General features: G+C 52.5%; 4 protein-coding genes across 4 annotated transcripts; 2 read left to right on the forward strand and 2 right to left on the reverse strand.

Annotated features, from left to right (window-relative positions):
• Positions 1 to 2503: 2503 nt before the first annotated feature.
• Positions 2504 to 4324, reverse strand: PG986_006016 (ThiF family protein; the record flags this gene model as incomplete). Its single annotated transcript, XM_066842238.1, has 6 exons — positions 2504 to 2853; positions 2911 to 3217; positions 3269 to 3377; positions 3425 to 3840; positions 3896 to 4065; positions 4132 to 4324. The coding sequence occupies 6 exons, from the start codon at positions 4322 to 4324 to the stop codon at positions 2504 to 2506; spliced, it is 1545 nt and encodes a 514-aa protein (XP_066702100.1).
• An 897-nt stretch (positions 4325 to 5221) lies between these two features.
• PG986_006017 (nuclear serine protease 2) lies at positions 5222 to 8402 on the forward strand (the record flags this gene model as incomplete). The annotated part of the gene is made up of 3 exons (XM_066842239.1): positions 5222 to 5762; positions 5816 to 8113; positions 8170 to 8402. 3 exons carry the CDS (start codon positions 5222 to 5224, stop codon positions 8400 to 8402), a joined length of 3072 nt encoding a protein of 1023 aa, XP_066702101.1.
• A 1182-nt stretch (positions 8403 to 9584) lies between these two features.
• Positions 9585 to 10844, forward strand: PG986_006018 (uncharacterized protein; the record flags this gene model as incomplete). Its single annotated transcript, XM_066842240.1, has 3 exons — positions 9585 to 9661; positions 9770 to 10694; positions 10755 to 10844. The coding sequence occupies 3 exons, from the start codon at positions 9585 to 9587 to the stop codon at positions 10842 to 10844; spliced, it is 1092 nt and encodes a 363-aa protein (XP_066702102.1).
• Positions 10845 to 11587: 743 nt separating this feature from the next.
• On the reverse strand, positions 11588 to 15073 carry PG986_006019 (uncharacterized protein; the record flags this gene model as incomplete). Its single annotated transcript, XM_066842241.1, has 15 exons — positions 11588 to 11654; positions 11723 to 11804; positions 11875 to 12140; positions 12213 to 12345; positions 12513 to 12567; positions 12614 to 12689; positions 12742 to 12874; positions 13014 to 13419; positions 13601 to 14009; positions 14064 to 14085; positions 14136 to 14149; positions 14202 to 14316; positions 14370 to 14608; positions 14665 to 14783; positions 14840 to 15073. The coding sequence occupies 15 exons, from the start codon at positions 15071 to 15073 to the stop codon at positions 11588 to 11590; spliced, it is 2370 nt and encodes a 789-aa protein (XP_066702103.1).
• Between the last annotated feature and the right edge of the window lie 2389 nt (positions 15074 to 17462).

Raw genomic sequence — 17462 nt, forward strand, 5'->3', positions numbered from 1 at the left:
CGATATCGAGGGCATGGCTGACTCAGGACAGTGTTGATGCATTCGGCCTCGGGTACAGATGGGCCAGCCCTGTCTACCCCGTGGCAACGCAACCATCCGCCCCAGCCATTCGGCTGCATTAGGTAACCCAAGACATTTCAGGAAAACCTCATGCTTCCAATCCGGTAAGATATGCTTGTTATAAAGTTGGAGTCGACACCACCCCCTCCATGCGGTTTGATATTCAGCCAGGCCAGCCAGGCCTAAATCTTCTTCCCTCAAGGGGCCCTAGGATTTGGGATCCGGCAACCCTGTTGATCTGCTCCGAAACAACCGAACTAGCCCGGATACTCCTGGACCAATACCTGTCGTGTCTTTCTTGCGTGCCGCTCGATTACCCGTCCAGTCAAGTGCTCTCTCTTCCTCTGCCTGTCCGCTTCTGGCTATCCATGGCCGCTCACTCGCATTTTACCCCACATTCTTTCATTTCACCAGATGGGAATTGGTGCTGCGCTGCGAGCTGCATCTCACATGTGGTCTGTATGTAGGCAAGATGCTGCTGTTTGCATGTAGTCGAATGCGGAGTGCATAATTCGACAGGTGACACTTCATGCTCAAGCTCCTTTGACGAGCGGCCCCCAATAGGCCGCACCCACCAATGGGCATGCCAATTGCTTATACCGAGGCTGCGCCGGCCTTGGCGAGTGTTTTCTCCCACCAAATGATAGGAAGAATCCTCGAGATTCTATCCATACAGTACGTTTCCGGTGGGCATGTCTGTCGGAGACTATGCGCTTAGAGGGGTGACGTATCTGACTTATGTACTCCAGCCGCCTGATCGCTGAGAAACAAAAAGCCACCCATGACAAAAAAGGCGCAAATACTTGTGTACTTGGCTACGACAGCTAACCTCGGGCAAACTCCATGGAATTATTTGCCCGGCAGCTCATCCTCGTATCTCGCTTGGCCTCGTAGGCCATCCAAGGTAGAGAGCCTGTGTGTGATGACTACTTCTTGTTTGCAGACACATGACGACGTGTGTCTATTAGGCGAGTGGCCAAAACTCCGCATCACAACTTTGGCGATTGATAGTCCTGTCTCTATATTAATCGTACAAGACCACGTTCCCCAATTAACTGCGTGGCCCTGGGTCCATCATATAAGACCAGAGATCTCACTGGTGTAGGATCATTCGAGGGGTGGTTACCACCCCAGGCCAAGATAGACCGAGCCTGTCATAGCTGGGTCTGGGGAACATGCAAGACTAGGTGCCTATGCAGCTTTTTTTGGGGTCCTTTTTTTCTGCCGCCAGAACAATCTAAGTATCTGTAAATCTTCGTCAACGGACCAATCTGTTAACGTGCTGAGTGAAGAGGGGAGAGGCCTTGGGGAATGCAGCAAACTCACGCTGCTTCTTGCCTGTCTCGCCCATTGTGGCCCTTGACTGGCTTGGGTTCCCGAAAATCCCTGAGATCCACCCACATTGTCACGATGCTCATGTTTAACGAGCCCAAGCGACGCAGCTTCACGTCTTAGCGAGAAGGACCACCTGACCCTCAAGATTATAGCTGTAACGGGGATGATCGAGTGCAGTGTCATACTGAAGGCAAGTACCGCAAAGCCCGCAGGCTTAATCTAACAAGCGAGTTAAGAAGACCAGAGATATCATCATATGCCTCGTTGGCCGCGTCCATCGTCGGCGTGCACTTTGAATTCCATGTATGCCGAATTGGCAGTCGAGGGTGGTCTTTCGCTTACACCGCCAACCAGAAAGCGTGGAGAACATGTTGGGATTGTTTAGCTTCATTTAGGGATCTCAATAGAGAACCAGCGGTGCAACTTACCCCATGGGCATTTAGGGTTACTGCAACGTACACTATGTAGTGTCACCAACACAGCGATGACCATCCCGAGCAGTGAAGCTATTAACCTGGAGGCAGGACGCAAAATGGTCTATTCTGCACAACAATAATTGATGAAAGGGGAATCTCCAGCCAGAAATGAGCATCGCCTACGTGGCTGGCCCATTGGGGAGCACGGGAAAACTAGGCCAAGATCTACATTGCATGTCTTCGGTCTCGCAATGGATGGAGTCGACAGCAAGGATACATTTGCTTTAAAAGGAGGAAACCGGGGTCAAATTCTGAGTATCCATGGTCCCTGAACATGGCTATTCTCATTCTCATGTCTTGTGAGCGAGCTACCAGAATGGGAGTCTCGAGCTGCTGAGATCAGCGCTGCTCTTGTTTCTACCTACTCCTGCCCAAAGCCATGTAACTGCATCCATCCAGAAGGTTACTGCAACGGCCTGCGGTCCGAAAAAAGGTCCTAGTCACTGCAACCACGGCTGGGATGGTGTGCCGCAGTATCATCAGAATACCCGCCAAGCTCCAGGTCTTCCCAGAAGGGCCCACTAAACTCCAATTTCTCCACGAAGGACGCCTATCACCAATCATGAACGCTGGGCTTCTACCTCACGCTAATACAGGCCTTGGCTCCCTAGTGTCCCATCGATGGTACACCCTTACAACCTAAGTATCTGGCACCGGCTGGCGATGCCGTCGAATATGCAGGTGTTGTCGATTGGTATGTACTGTTTCGTGATGATCTTGATGGCCTCCTGCGCCACCATGCCTCCTGTAAGTGCGGAAATGTTGTGCAATTCGCCGCCCGCAGCTCGAGCAACCTCCTCGCAGGCCTGTGAGATGCGCATATCGTCGGCTGCTGCAGGAAGACGGCTATAGGCTGATGCCTTTATCTGGTCGACAGAAGCCGCAGGCTCGTGGGTGGTTGCTGAAAGCGCAAGATATATCGGGAAAAGGGATAAGGGCATCATGGTAACTTCGGCAAGGCTGTCATTTTCCTTTTGCTCCTCTGGAATACTGGTTAGCAGCACACAATAATATGTGACATATGGGGGGCGGCGCGTACCATAAGTCTTGGTTAGGTCTTGGTCGCCAGTCGTAGCATTGACCAGCTTAACGAAGGAAGCGTTTTTGCAAAACAGATCGACCTCGGCAGAGTCAACGTCCTCGCCACCCGAAAGAGACTTTGCTATTTCGAGTACCTCCTGAGAATCTTTCCGGGCTTTAGCCTTGTAAAGACCCTGCAGTTTGACGTACACGCTGGACTGCGCTTTCATATCCGGCAAGCCTCCAGGAAGTGGCAAACAGCCGTGTTTCCTGTGAAACTCTTTGATGGCTCTTGCAATCACCCAGAAAGAGGATTTGGCATCAACCTGTGAAGTTGTCAGTAAGGTTCAACCTCCTTCTCACCAATATATACGTACGTTACCAGAAGCCTCGTGGGAGAAAACCTCCCCCAGTGTAGACTCGAGCGTTTGCTCTTTGATGTTCCGGTTCACCGCCGCCACAGCTTCCTGAAAGTTCTCCTCCCCCCTTCGGGATTGTTTGTCCTTGCACTCTTTGCCACCATTTCCCGAAACTCGAGCTTGGCTTTGTACTCTGTCGGCAGCTTCCCGTCGTGGGTTTCCTTCCACTTCTCGAGATAGTGAAGAAGTAGGACAACATAAGGTAAGTGGCCATGCTCGTGATCGTCAAGCTGATCCATGTCTTTGGTCATTGACTCAGCGAAATGTGCAAGTTCTGGCCAAGGCTTAGTCAGGCGTAGGTCAATTGTTCTCTCCGCCTCAGGGTGAGTGTCTACTATGGGGAAGGTGCCGGGCAGCTGGATGTTGAAGTAGGAGTAGAAGCCGGCTGAATGGATAGCAAACAACGGGGTATGATGCTTTTGCCCATACTCCTTGAGTGCAGCCAGGTCTTTGGAGCTGATAGGCATGGTGTACATGATGAGTGTGTAAGTCGGCGAGTTCAAAAGAATTTGGTCCAGGTCGACCGTTCCCTGCTTCACAGTTAGCGTACGCCTGCGTTCTTACGAAACCTAACCCCTAACTTACCGGCTGCTTTGGGAACCATTCCCCCTGAACGTCAGGATTCAGTTCTTGGAGAAGCTCTGTGCAGCACTTCGATCGCAGCTTACCAAGGCAAGTCTCATCCAGGAAGAAGTTCACACCCAGATCGGCATTTTGCACGACAGCCTCGTCCACTATGGTGAATCGACCTATGCCTATGGCCGTGTCAGCTATTCATCACAAGATAACCCATTTGGTCGCCTTCTGGGATGCTGGCTTACCTGGAAGTACCAGATTCTTTAACGTCTCCACGCCGACAGTGCCGCAGCCTGAATTGACGAGCAAGATATTCGCCGACTCCAGAGCTGCTTGGCCACTGGCCGCCCATAATCGCAATTGTCGATCGTATTTCTTTTCCTTGTCGGAAGGTCCATGGAGAATAGGGGGTGTCTGGCTCATCACGATCTCGGTCATGTTGAGGCGTTAGTGGGGTCCGGCCGATGTTGGTTGAGATGACCTGTGAAATGGCAACGTGTTTTTTTCCGGCAATTTGATGAGTCGACGGTTTACTTCCAAAGGTCTAGGAAATGGCCGGATGCACTAGGGAACTCTAGCAGCCTTTATGTATTTGATGCACCTTTCTGCAAAGGTTCAATTCGTTCGGAGATGTTGACGGCGTGCTTAGGCAGTTGCATAGTGAAGGCGTTCCCTTGAGGCAGTGACGTTGATAGAAGTGGAGTCCTAGAGCGGCTAGCTATCTTATCGTATGAGCTTAGCCACAAAGGAGCCTCTCACTTGTGGCTTAGTCCTCCGGTACGTACCGTACCCCGATTGTGGGCTCAATTGATTAGGTCAGGAAGTAGTCTGATCCAGTCAGCTCAACCTTAGGTTCTATGACAAGAGGCTGCAGGCCTACTTCGTAGTCGCAACCAACATCTCGAGATTGGCCTGAAAATTTGTCCGGCTTCGAATGCTGTTGGAGTGTACTTTATATTCATTCCTTTTTCCTTCAATGGGGAGCTTGGTGTTGGTCAATTATACCCAGAGGCTTTAGTCCTGACTCTGTGTCGTCTTTTCCCTTTCCTGTTACTGCGCTGGATGAGGCGCTCCGTCCTCCGTCTGCGTAACTGCTTCATCAGCCTTGTAAGCATCGCAAACCGTCACGCCTCACTACTCCAGCCAGACGACCTTCGTTTGACAACTGCTAGCCGATTTTCGGTCTTCCCTTTAATTATTACTCGGTCCTTTCTACCAACGGCTTTCGCGCAACGATATCCCGTTCCTGCTCAATGCCGATTCGCATCGCATCACGCTAAATACTCCGAACTCGAAACGCCGGAAGGAGAAACGCAAGCAGACCACGTCGTGAATATGAATGGTTCTGGACCAACAACGCGCTCCTCGAAGCGCAAACAAGGCTCGTTCTTAGCCGACGAGCGACCACAGAAGCAACATCGTCTCAGCAACGGGAAAGTTTCACCCGGAGACAACACCCCTGAGCTGGTGATGGGAGATGCCCACGAGACGGCTGACGAGTGGGAAGAGCATGGCGCATGTTACCCACTCCAGCCGGGCGAAAGCGCAGAATGGCAGGATACCGTTGAAAAGGTCATTAGAAATGTTGTCTCAATTCGTTTCTGCCAAACATGCGCATTCGACACAGACCCTGCGTTGACAAGCGAAGCCACCGGTTTCGTCGTCGATGCTGAGAAGGGCTACATCCTGACCAACCGACACGTTGTTGGTTCTGGCCCGTTCTGGGGTTACGTCGTGTTTGATAATCACGAGGAAGTAGACGCCTATCCAGTTTACCGTGATCCGGTCCATGATTTTGGTCTTCTGAGGTTCAATCCAAAGGCTATCAAATACATGCCTGTCTCAGCCCTGACGCTCCGGCCTGAGTTTGCCAAAGGTGCGTGAACAATGTTCGTGTCGATTCGTTGAGCTTCACTAATGAAATAGCAGTTGGCGTCGAGATCCGTGTTGTTGGAAATGATGCCGGCGAGAAGCTTAGTATTCTGTCCGGCGTCATTAGCCGTCTTGATCGTAATGCCCCAGAGTACGGCGAGGGATACAGTGACTTCAACACGTGCTACTACCAAGCCAATGCTGCTGCCAGTGGAGGAAGCTCCGGCAGTCCCGTGGTCAACATTGATGGATTTGCCATAGCTCTTCAAGCCGGCGGAAGATCGGATGGTGCCTCGACCGACTACTTCCTCCCATTGGATCGACCTTTGCGGGCCCTCAAGTGCATACAAGAGGGAAAGCCCGTTGAACGGGGCACGATTCAATGCCAGTTCCTGCTGAAGCCCTTTGATGAATGTCGCCGACTTGGCCTCACGCCAGAGTGGGAGGCTGATGTACGCAAGCAGTTCCCAAAGGAAACCAATATGCTAGTGGCTGAGATTGTTCTACCGGAAGGTCCATCGCACAACAAAATCGAAGAGGGTGATGTCTTGATTAAAGTCAACGACGAGGTTTTGACCCAGTTCATCCGCCTTGATGACATTCTCGATTCCCATGTGGGCAAGACAGTCCGCTTTTTGCTCCTTCGAGGAGGTGAGACGATCGAGGTAGAGGTTCAAGTTGGAGATCTGCACCAGATCACGCCTGACCGGTTCGTCTCAGTTGCTGGTGCAAGCTTCCACAGCCTTTCGTATCAGCAAGCGCGCCTCTACGGTGTTGCTTGCAAAGGTGTCTTCGTATGCGAATCTACCGGGTCTTTCCGTTTTGAATCGGCAGATAATGGCTGGATGATTCAATCTGTCGACCAAAAGGAAACGCCTGATCTTGAATCCTTCATCGAGATTATGAAGCAAATTCCCGACAAGAAGCGAGTGGTCGTCACATACAAGCATCTAAGAGACCTTCACAGCCTCAACACAACAATCATCAATGTTGACAGGCATTGGTCGACCAAGATGCGCCTTGCAGTGCGTAACGATGTTTCCGGTCTATGGGATTTCACTGATCTGGCCGACGCTCTGCCCCAAGAGCCTCCCGAATGCCGCAAAGGTAGCTTCATCCGTCTTCAGCACACGTCGCACCCTGCTGTCGCTGATTTAGTGCGAAGCTTCGTACACGTCAGCTGCACCATGCCTGTTAAGTTGGATGGTTTCCCAAGAAATCGGAAATGGGGGATGGGTGTCGTGATTGATGCTGAAGCAGGCCTCGTTGTGATCTCGAGAGCCATTGTGCCCTACGACCTATGCGATATTTGGATTACAATTGCCGACTCGATCGTTGTTGAGGGCAAGGTAGTGTTTCTGCATCCTTTGCAGAACTATGCCGTCATCAAGTACGACCCTAAACTGGTTGATGCTCCAGTCCAGAGTGCCAAGCTAGGTACCGAATACCTCACTCAGGGAGCCCCCACAACGTTCTTGGGATACAACCGCAGTGGCAAGATTGTCCACACCGCCACTACGGTCACCGAAATCACGGCCGTTGCCATTCCAGCTAACTCCGGGGCACCGAGGTATCGTGCTACCAACGTCGACGCTATCACAGTCGATACCAACCTCAGTGGCCAGTGTGGAAGCGGTGTTCTTGTTGACAAGAACGGCACAGTCCAAGCACTCTGGCTCACCTATCTAGGGGAGAGATCCGCACACAGCTCCAGAGATGAAGAGTATCACCTTGGACTTGCCACGCCAACTCTCTTGCCTGTGATATCTCAGATCCAGAAAGGCGAGGTCCCCAAACTTCGCATACTCTCTATGGAATTCAGGGCGATCCACATGGCTCAGGCACGTGTGATGGGGGTTAGCGAGGATTGGCTTCACAAGGTCTCTGAAGCCAACGAGCATACGCATCAGCTTTTCATGGTGTCCAAGCGGACATTTGAGCGTGGCAACAAGCCTCAAGTGCTTTTGGAAGGGGACATCATCCTGACCTTGAACGGCAACATGATCACGCGTGTTTCGGAGCTGGATGTGATGTACTCGCATGACATACTCGACGCTGTCATTGTGCGGAAGAGCAAAGAGCTCCACCTCCAAGTGCCCACTGTCACCACAGACGATGTGGAAACTGACCACGCTGTTTCCTTCTGTGGTGCTATCTTGCATGCACCGCATCATGCTGTTCGCCAGCAGATTAGCAAGCTACACAGCGAAGTATACGTTTCGGCCCGGACTAGAGGATCGCCGGCGTATCAATACGGGCTAGCACCTACCAACTTCATCACGCACATCAACAACAAGCCGACTCCGGATCTCCAGTCGTTTTTGGAGGCTGTCGTCAAAATTCCCGACAATACTTGTAAGTTCAGCTTGTGCTGGTACATGGAGCAAGGACATATATTAACCTAGTTATAGATTTCCGGATCAAGGCAATGACATTCGATAATGTACCGTGGATGATCACGATGAAGAAGAATGAGCACTATTTCCCGACCATGGAATGGATCAAGGACGCGTCTGCGCCCAACGGATGGAAGCGTGTCACATATGAAGACAACCAGGTGCATGAGGGCGAGCCAACGGAAGGCTTTCTGCCGATTACGGCAGAGGATACTGGCGAGTTAGATGAGGCTGTCGGCGGCATCTGACAAGGATTTGGTGTGGCATCATGAGATGGTGTAAGACGAGATGAGACGCCTCTATTTCCAAGGCTCATGGAGGCAGATCGGATTTGTATAGAAGCCTTTTAATTTCGTGTAACAACAACTGTTTGCACTTGGGGAAGAAAGCACGAGCCTTTCTGATTGCATCCCACGTACACATGCCACGAGTCGTTTTGCTCGCCTTGCGTGATTGCAGTGGACTTCACAAACAGTGGCATTGTGTTGCATATTCAGCCTTGTAGTGTGTTTGCCAGTGATCTGTAATCAAGCCATGCCTGTCCTTTTCGAGCAGTACACAGGAGGTCATGTCATCTATGTAGTACGGTGTAGCCATGTACGAGGGTCCTCTTGTTGATGGAGTGCTCGCCTACCTCACCTGTAGCTTGATCGGCACAATATAGGCCACCAAAACAGGTGATTCTTCCACATACGACCATATCCTGCTGAATACTAGGGATCCCGTCCGCTCTCCCATATATAAACAGCAGAGAGCCGAATTAGTACTAGGGTCGGTGACGACCTGGGAATCCTCGGTGTTGTATGTTTTGCTGTTTTGTTCTCTCTTTCTCTTTTCTTTTTTCCATTTTTTCTTTTTCTTCTTTTTTTTTCTTTTTTTCTTATTTACCCTTCACTTTGTTGTGATGGCTGTAAAAGCTTCATTGGCCTTACTCTAGTATCGAAATGTGTAAGTGAAGTATGCTGTGCTAGGTGGGGCCGAGTTCGGCTGTCCATCTAAGTGCTAACCGTACTGCTGGTCTTTGGAGGTGCCGTTGTTATCTCACTCTGCATACATCACATCGCAACCTTGTAATCCAGGTAGTCCAGCTAGCAGCTACGTAGCAAAGTACCGATTTAGCCACCAGCTATCCCGCGGTTTACGTGAATTGAATTGAGGACAAGGACAGGGCATTTTGGTGGTTGAGGCTCTGCCCACCAGGTACATGTAGGTAGATTCCGAACCTAAAAGCTAAAAGCCACAGGGGGTCACCGAAAAAAGCAAGTGGGCTGTACGGCTGGCCGTACTAACCTACTAACCTATTTCTGGGCGTGACGTTTTTTGAGTCATCTTGGAGGGGCAGAGCCAATTCGTAGATCTCCTTCAGCAGTGACAGAGCTCAATCCCGAACGTCTCGCTCCCCTCCCTCCCGCCCACGCTGAACTTGCAACATGGCCAACGTTCAGGATGGCGCCGCCACGCGCGGCCTGCCCCTACGAGGGAGCAATGCCGACGCCGAGTCTTTCGAGTACGTCTCCGATCCGCACCAGAGACGGCTGCGCGGATGCGCCAATGTGTCTGTCCCCCCCCGATTCGAGCCGTGTTGCTGACCTACCTTTCGTTCCCCCTCGTTTAGCATCGTCGCGACCTACCACCGCCTGCTCAAGGAGGACCCGGATCTGACCATGCCCATGGCCGCCATCGAGGCCCTCATCGAGTTCCTGGGCCACTCGCAGGTCAAGACCGTCTACGAGACTATCGATCTCGTCAAGACGCAGTCCGAGAAGCTGCAGGCCGCCGTCCGCAACCCCATCGCCCTGAGCCACGGCACCGACCTCTTCAGCCAGTACCTGATCATGTCGCTTAAGCAGCCGGCATCCTCGTCATCGGCACCCAACGGCAACAGCAGCAGCAGCAAGCTCGCCTCCCCGCCCCTCGACCACCCCCACGAGAGCTTCGAGGTCGTCCGCCAGCACCTCCTGCGCAACAGCCGCCTCTTCGCCACCCGCGCCAAGAACGCCCGCGAGCGCATCGCCGCCAACGGCCGCAAGCACCTGCACGACGACACCACCATCCTGACCATGGGCGGCTCGCGCGTCGTGGGCAACCTGCTGAGCCGCGCCGCCGCCAAGCACGACTACGGCTGGTACACGGACCCGCCCCGCCGCTTCCGCGTCCTCTACGCCGTCGACCCGGCCCTCCAGGCCGAGAGCGACGGCGTGGTCCAGTCGCTGCGCGCCCAGGGCATCCAGGTCGCCACCATCCCCTTTACCGCCCTCGCCTACGCCATGGGCCAGGTCGACAAAGTCATTGTCGGCGCCGAGGCCGTCACCGCCAACGGCGGCATCATCTCCAGCATGGGCACCTACTCGCTCGCCATCCTCGCCAAGGCCAGCCGGAAGCCCCTCTACGTCGCTGCGGAGCAGCACAAGTTCGGCAAGACTTTTCCCGTCGACAACTTCGACTTCAGCTTCGACCAGGAAGTCATCAACTTCTCCTCCGACAACAACAAAGATGACAAGGCCAAGAAGGTGCCGATGCCTGGCCCTATCGACTTCACGGTATGTTCGATTCACTTCTTGTTGTGTGGGGTTTCGTAACTAACGCATGCTGTCCCACAGCCCCCTGAGCTTATCGAGGCTTTCTTCGCCGACCACAAAGTGCTGACCCCTGATGAGGTCGCTAAGGAGGTTATTGACATGTTGATGTAGGGCGGTGAGCTTGGTAGCATGAAAGAGGGCGTCGCAGGCGTACGGCAGGCATATGACGGTGGTTTTTAGAAAGAGCTACACGTGGTATTTATTGATTTTATACGATCAGACTTGGCCAGTCTGTTGGTTCGCATCGCTCGGCGTTACAGGTATAGGACTTAGATCAAAAGGAGGAGAAAGAGATATCCCTATTGGCTGAACGAGACGAATGGGCGCTTTTAGTTATGTATGGTGCAGAAAAGCCCCCAATATAGGCTTTTACGTGATCTGAAGCCGCAGCTTCCAGGACTGGTAGCGATTCGATAATTGCCAAAGGGATGGCTGCTGAACAAGATCCGAGACACCACCGATATAAGATCAACAGTTATTACATGCGTTGGACATATCCAGCCTGGCTTTCCACGGCGTAATAAGCATAAAAACGTGCCACACCCATCTTGACCAATCAGACTATATATAAAACATCATGGAAACAGTGTCGAAGAAGGAACAGTTTTCCTTTACAGCAAAACCCAGCCCCAATGACCTTTTCAATGCACACAAAGGTATTTACAACTCGAACCCCTATGAAACCATGCATATAGGAGCCGTGACAGGGGCCGGAGTGATGACCGCGCCGCCGGTCAGGCAAAGCAGGGTTGAGAGCTGCTTGAGCTGTCCGACGGTTGTGATGCCCAGGGTTGAATACTGGTTGCCACCACTGCTTACGGTTCATCCCGTCCTGATGTAAACAACACTTTGTTCTACAGGTCTCGGACCAGTCGAGCTCCGCACCAAGCATACAGGTAGTTGCGCTGGTACCAGTTGACGCTGAAGGTGGAAAAATTAGTTAGGTAAGCATGCAATAACGCAAGGGTACACGGGCGGATTTGTCTTACAATGACTTCCGGCCGGCGATCCTAGGGTGTGTGGCCCACGACCCACCAAGGACAACATTGTGCTTGCCATCGAAGAAGTCGGCTAATTTGAAGTTAGCTGGATATGTAAAAAAGGGAAAATAGACAGGCGGGAGTTGCAAAAGAGCCCATACCGGTGTATCCAGGATACAGGGCCATGGGCTCGAAGCCTTCATGCTTCTCCAGGGGGGTGCTGGTCCATTCCCAGACGCCTCCCATCTGGCCTTGTCCCGCGAGTTGGTCGCCGTGGGCCGTCACGGCGACTGGGTGCCAATGGTTGAAACCGACATTGGCATCGGTCAGGTCAACAAAAAGACCGTCGCTCTCGGACGACTTGCTGCTGACCAAGGTTGAGCCCTTGCATGGCGGGGTTTCCTCGACACCATTGTTGACGAGATGTCTGGTCATGCCAGTGTTAGCTCTCAATCTCAGCTTATGGTGGTGAACAAGGGTGATAGAAGAGAGTACACACCCATTTACAGCCGGGACAGTCTTTCCAAGCGTACGCTCGGCCTGGTCCTGTCTCATGTAGTCAACATGGGTGTAGACGCTCCGGGCCTCTTCAAGGGTCGGGATACGACCTCCCATCCAGGCGGCACAACCAGCTAGCTCATCATACGAAGCAAAAATGGGCCAATCGAGTGCGTATTTGAGGGGTACAAGCCCGTATACAGTCCGGACAGACTTGCCCTCCAAAAGGATGTGGGCACCGCATAGCCATTTTGGACATGCCCATTAGTGTGGCCGTCTGCATTCCCATTAGGCTTGTTACCTGCCCACGAGGCGGGCAACTTCGTCGCCTTGGTATCATACATGTATTGCGCATACTGTCAAAGTCAGTTCTGTACGTAATAGGTCGGTGGCCGAGTTTACCTCTTCGTTGGTGATTGGGCGTCCTTTGGCCTGGAACGCATGCACTTTCGCTTCTCTAGCAGGCTTTTCGTTGTCCCTGCAATGACCATCAGTGGCAGCCCAAAGCTTGACGAATCATGCATACATACCAGCCGAAATGCCCCTGAAAGTCAAGCTTCTCTTGGGGGTCGTTCATACCGATGACGATGCATTGTTCGGGGATGTCAAACCAAACGTTGTCCTTTCGCTCATTGTAGGCCTTTTCAGCAAGAGCTTTGAAGTCTGGGACAGGTGTATGAGCAGGTGGCCGGGTTTTGTCGCTTTGCAACATCATGTAGAGAAGTGTCTCCATGTGCATGATCTCGTGCTCGAATCCAACCCATATGGCTCTCCCCTACATCCCTGGGGATAGAATCCTGACCATCTTCGTAGAGCTTGATGAGTTTAGCCCGGACTCGCTCCTGGTAGCTAAGGATCGACTCGACGGCAGGCCACTCATCAGGAATCTCTGAGTGGGCATGACAATGATCCGGGTTATCGACATCGGGGTCGATGCCTCTTTCGAAGATGGAATGGTAGAATGCCGGCTCCGTAGGAGCCAGTTTGGTTACTTTGCCGAGTTGGATGTCCAAGAACGCAGGGATATGGCCCAAGTAGAAGATGCAGGCATTACGCAGCTTGATAGGCTTGTCAAGAAGCTCTTCATTTGGCAGCATGCGCTGGGTGACGGTGTCCCAGCTAAACCATAGGTTCTTCCAGTCGTCAAGGGACGGGAGAGTCGTCTGAGCATACTGAGAAGGCTTCCGGCCGAACTCCATGGTGGTGGGCTTAGTCAGTATGTGCAACCCTACAAGTTGGACGTGTCAGCTCGGTGGAATCAGGTGGAAAAATGGGTTGATGGTAGGGAGGAGGAGCCCGGCCACGTTTTATTGGTATCATGATGGCAGAAGAAACCGGGTGAAGTGCGCAATATGCACTACTTGAAGAAGGCATCCCGAGTGGTCTGACTACTCCCACGGGAAATGTGGGGGAAGGGTGCTTATTCGTCCAGGCGTCCCTCGAAGAGATTTGTGCCCAAGCTTGCCTCGGGTCGGACAGCAGAACGGGAAGGAAAAAGAGTAGCTCACCGTATTCGTCGCCTTCGACCATCCATCGGTCACTTTCAACCACCCCGGCAGCTCTCCACAAATTCTGCATTCCATCTTTCGAGTACTTGAGACTCTGTTCCACTTGGATGCGTTCGTGGGCTTTAATGGTCTCGCCCAATACCGTCGTATCACGGACAGGCGAATAGAAGGCTTGGTGCCGCCCACCTTCATTGTCGTATACATATTCTCCGATCACCTCCCAATCCTCAAGTTTGAACTCCTCGCTCCCCAGCACTTCATTGGCATGCCGGAGGCCATTGAGAATGAACCTGGAGGGACACTGTCAGCCAGAACCCACAGAGTCCATCCGCATCGTGACTTACTGGTGGGTAATTCCTTCGCGATCTGTATGGCAGCGTTTAGTTTGGATCCAGAGCTAGGTTAGTAGTACTGACCATTGTAGGCATGACTGCCACCAAAGTCAGTTCTATGCCGAGTGATCTGGCTTCAAGCGTACGTACTAGACTTTTGATGGGTTGGTGCACGAGTCCAGCCCAATCACGATGGTATCGGCCGGTTCAAGGACTTCGGTGATCCCCTTGAGGAATTCAGCTGCTTCATGCCGATGGAAGTTGCCTGTACACATCACAAGTCAGAGTGAAGCAATATGTATCGTTTGGATCGCTCACCAATGCTGGAGCCAAGACTCATGATGCATTTTCTCCTTTTCGCAACATCGGGTTTCTTTAGCCATTCGCGGCCATCGTCGTAAGTGCCAAGTAAACCGTGAGTCCGCACATGACGAAACGTTGGGACCTGGCGGAGCGTCCTGTCCAGCTCCTCCCGGCTCAAGTCGAGGGCGTAGTAGTCGACATCGCTGCCGGCATCTTCCAAAGCCTGGAGGAGAAGAGAGACTTTCCTCAGATTGCTGTTGAGGTGGTTATATATCGCATACCATGGATCTAAGATGGCACGTCCACTCACCCGCTGCCAAGTTCAACCACCATAGAACCAGAAGGAATGGATTTGGCAACAGCGGCGGCCGAACGACGCAGGACTTGGATCTCGTAATTGGTCAGATAGTACTCCTCCAGATATGTGATCTATGCATGGTCAGCATGCCAGCACGCGAGATGTGGCGCTGATGAGCTCATCTGACCTGTTCGAAGAGCTGCAACCCCTTTTCGTCGTAAACGAGCAAGGTAGGGAGCTTCCGAGGGCCCTCCTCGGGCCGGAACAGCTTGTGTATCTCCTCTTTCAGATTGATCTCAACGGCGGCTTGTCGGATATCGATAATATCCACTTCCTTGTACAAGCCCCCGCTCTTTCCCGCCTTGTGGCCCGAGGCAAAGGGCTGGGAGTCGGGGAAAACGTCAACAGCGTGAGACTGCATTTTGTTTTGTTCTTCTTTTTGCCGTACAATGCAGCAGGTCGAGTCGTGTTGAACGATAACTCGAGAGGTGGCAATGAAGGCTTGATTGGACGGGGTTCCGAGGCAGGTGATCAGGTAGAGAGATGTAGGACGAGGTAGGTATATATGCAACGCGGGTGCGAGTGCCTGGATACAACAAGCTTAGTACGGCGATGTTGGCCGAAACCTTAATGGGCCTTGCTGACGCTGGCGCAGTAAATAAACAGTTAGGGCGACTCGGGATGATGATGTCAATTTACATTCGGTCGAAACCCGCTATGTCGCCTTACAGTGCGTTGGGTGCAACTATCATCCGAGGTCTCCCCTCTGGCTCCATTCGGTATCCAATAGGGCTGTGCAAACCAAGCGTCCCAGGTACGGACGGGACCAGGACTAGCCGTTGAGCAGCGGGCATCTATCTGGCTTGCTGGCCCATCAATGGATGCTGATGCTTGCCGGCCACCCCCGCAATGGGAAAGCCGAATCGGTTTGTCATGGTCTGCCGCGATCTTTGGGGGTTAGTTAAACTTGGACTCAGATTTGTTGGCAGAGCTGAATCCATGTATGTAGGGCCTCCAGGAGTCGAAGGCAAGCATGTTGGTAACTTTGCTTTGGTGCCTGGAAGAGAACAAATCAGGCGAGGTCTACTGTAGGAAGGTCCAAAGCTATTAGTTGAGCCCCACGCCCCACGCCCCGCAAACCAGGCTTTTGCACCTACTTGCAGCTTGCAGCTGCTGGTCATCATGGTTCTTCGTCTCAAGTACATTATGAGGTAGCCAGCCAGCATTAACAGAATGTAGGTTACACGCTGCAGTGTCGGCACTACCTACCGCGTTGGGACAATAGACTGCAATTCAGTCGCTGCATGTACGTTGGTTTCACGACGCATACTATAGAACATTTCCATGTGATTTGCGCAGCGCTTGTCGCCAGTGACCAGGTGGCTTCAGATGGCCCCCATTCGAACCATCGCTACCTTTGATATCACTCTCTGGTTGCAGCGGCCACGCAGGACAAGGACAACGCTAATGTTTGAATGGGTTGTTTCCATGACCAAGACCAAGAATCGGATGGAAAGCGACAAGCGAGAGTGGTGAGTGGGATGCCCATCCACACTGCGTGCATGTGTACAGACCCCGATATGACTGGTGCGGAGCGAGTGGCGGGCTCGTTGGGACGGGGCATCTGGATGGGATCCACGCGCCTAGACACACCACCAGTTCCCAAGTTCCCATATTATGTAGCAGTAATAGCAGGCAAGACCTTGTCCGGAGAAATCAGATCTTGATTGTTCCTACATACCGGACCTCACGCAGCCAGGCCAAAGTTCCCTTCCGGGGATGCCGAGCGAGCGCCAAACCAAACGTATGTATTGGCGGGCACGTGGTGGAAGATGATTGTATGAATCGCTTGACGAGGACGAGTCGATGGCGATTATCTACGATTATCTAAGCGCACTCCGTAACCCGTGGTTGTTGTTTTGCTGCCCCTGTGATAGCATGCATACACGTCATTTCGACGTAGAATGGGGCCACGGGCGGACATTACCCCTCCTCAATAGTCCTCAATAGGGACCCCTCTCTACAAGTCCCCAAAGGGAACGCGCTCTTGTCTATGTAGGCCTGTATGTCGGGGCATGGGACTGCGTCGCACGCGGAGGTGTCTCGCGAGTGATGTGATCCTTGGCGGAAAGGCATCGCTGCTTTTTCCACCCGTCAGTGGAAGTCAAAAGGGGCGCAGGGAGTGAGCTAGAAGAAGAAGCGAAGGAGAAGAAGAAACGAAAAGGTCCCGAGGAAGCTCGATGGATGGCGCGCATCGGGTTCTGATCGCCGCTGGCTTGCAGCAGGAAAATGCGGGGAACTTGCAAACGACGATTGCAGTTGGAACGCACAAAGGGAACGCGGGCCATTGGTCCAACCTGGAGAAGACCGACGACGACTATGCTGGCTGCACGGAGAATTCTATCAAGTATGCATCTGTGAGGCGGACTGATGACCTTGACGGCAGCGAGTCTGGGGAAGATGCCAAGTTCCATTCGTTCGCTTCCCCGTGGGGCTGCCGAGGCAGGAAACAGCGAGACCAACTCCATTTGATGCCACTGCAATGCCTGCCGTCTTGTTGGAAAATGGTCGCCTAAACCAAACTACTTGTTCCCTCCGCGGATACGTGATATTCTCAGTGCTTACTTACGTGGTCTGATTATGATATTATTTTTATTGACGGTGATGCCCACCCCCTCTCGGATAATTCGCGTCTCGAATTTCCATTCAACCATGGCTCTTCTTGGATTATGGATCATATTGAAGGGGTTGTGAGATATGCGGAAACCCAATCGTAAAAGGCATCTTGAATACAGTCTGTTGCCCGCCGT

This window comes from Apiospora aurea (assembly GCF_038362705.1).
Source record: "Apiospora aurea strain CBS 24483 chromosome Unknown utg000004l_segment0_segment0, whole genome shotgun sequence".
Taxonomy (NCBI): domain Eukaryota; kingdom Fungi; phylum Ascomycota; class Sordariomycetes; order Amphisphaeriales; family Apiosporaceae; genus Apiospora; species Apiospora aurea.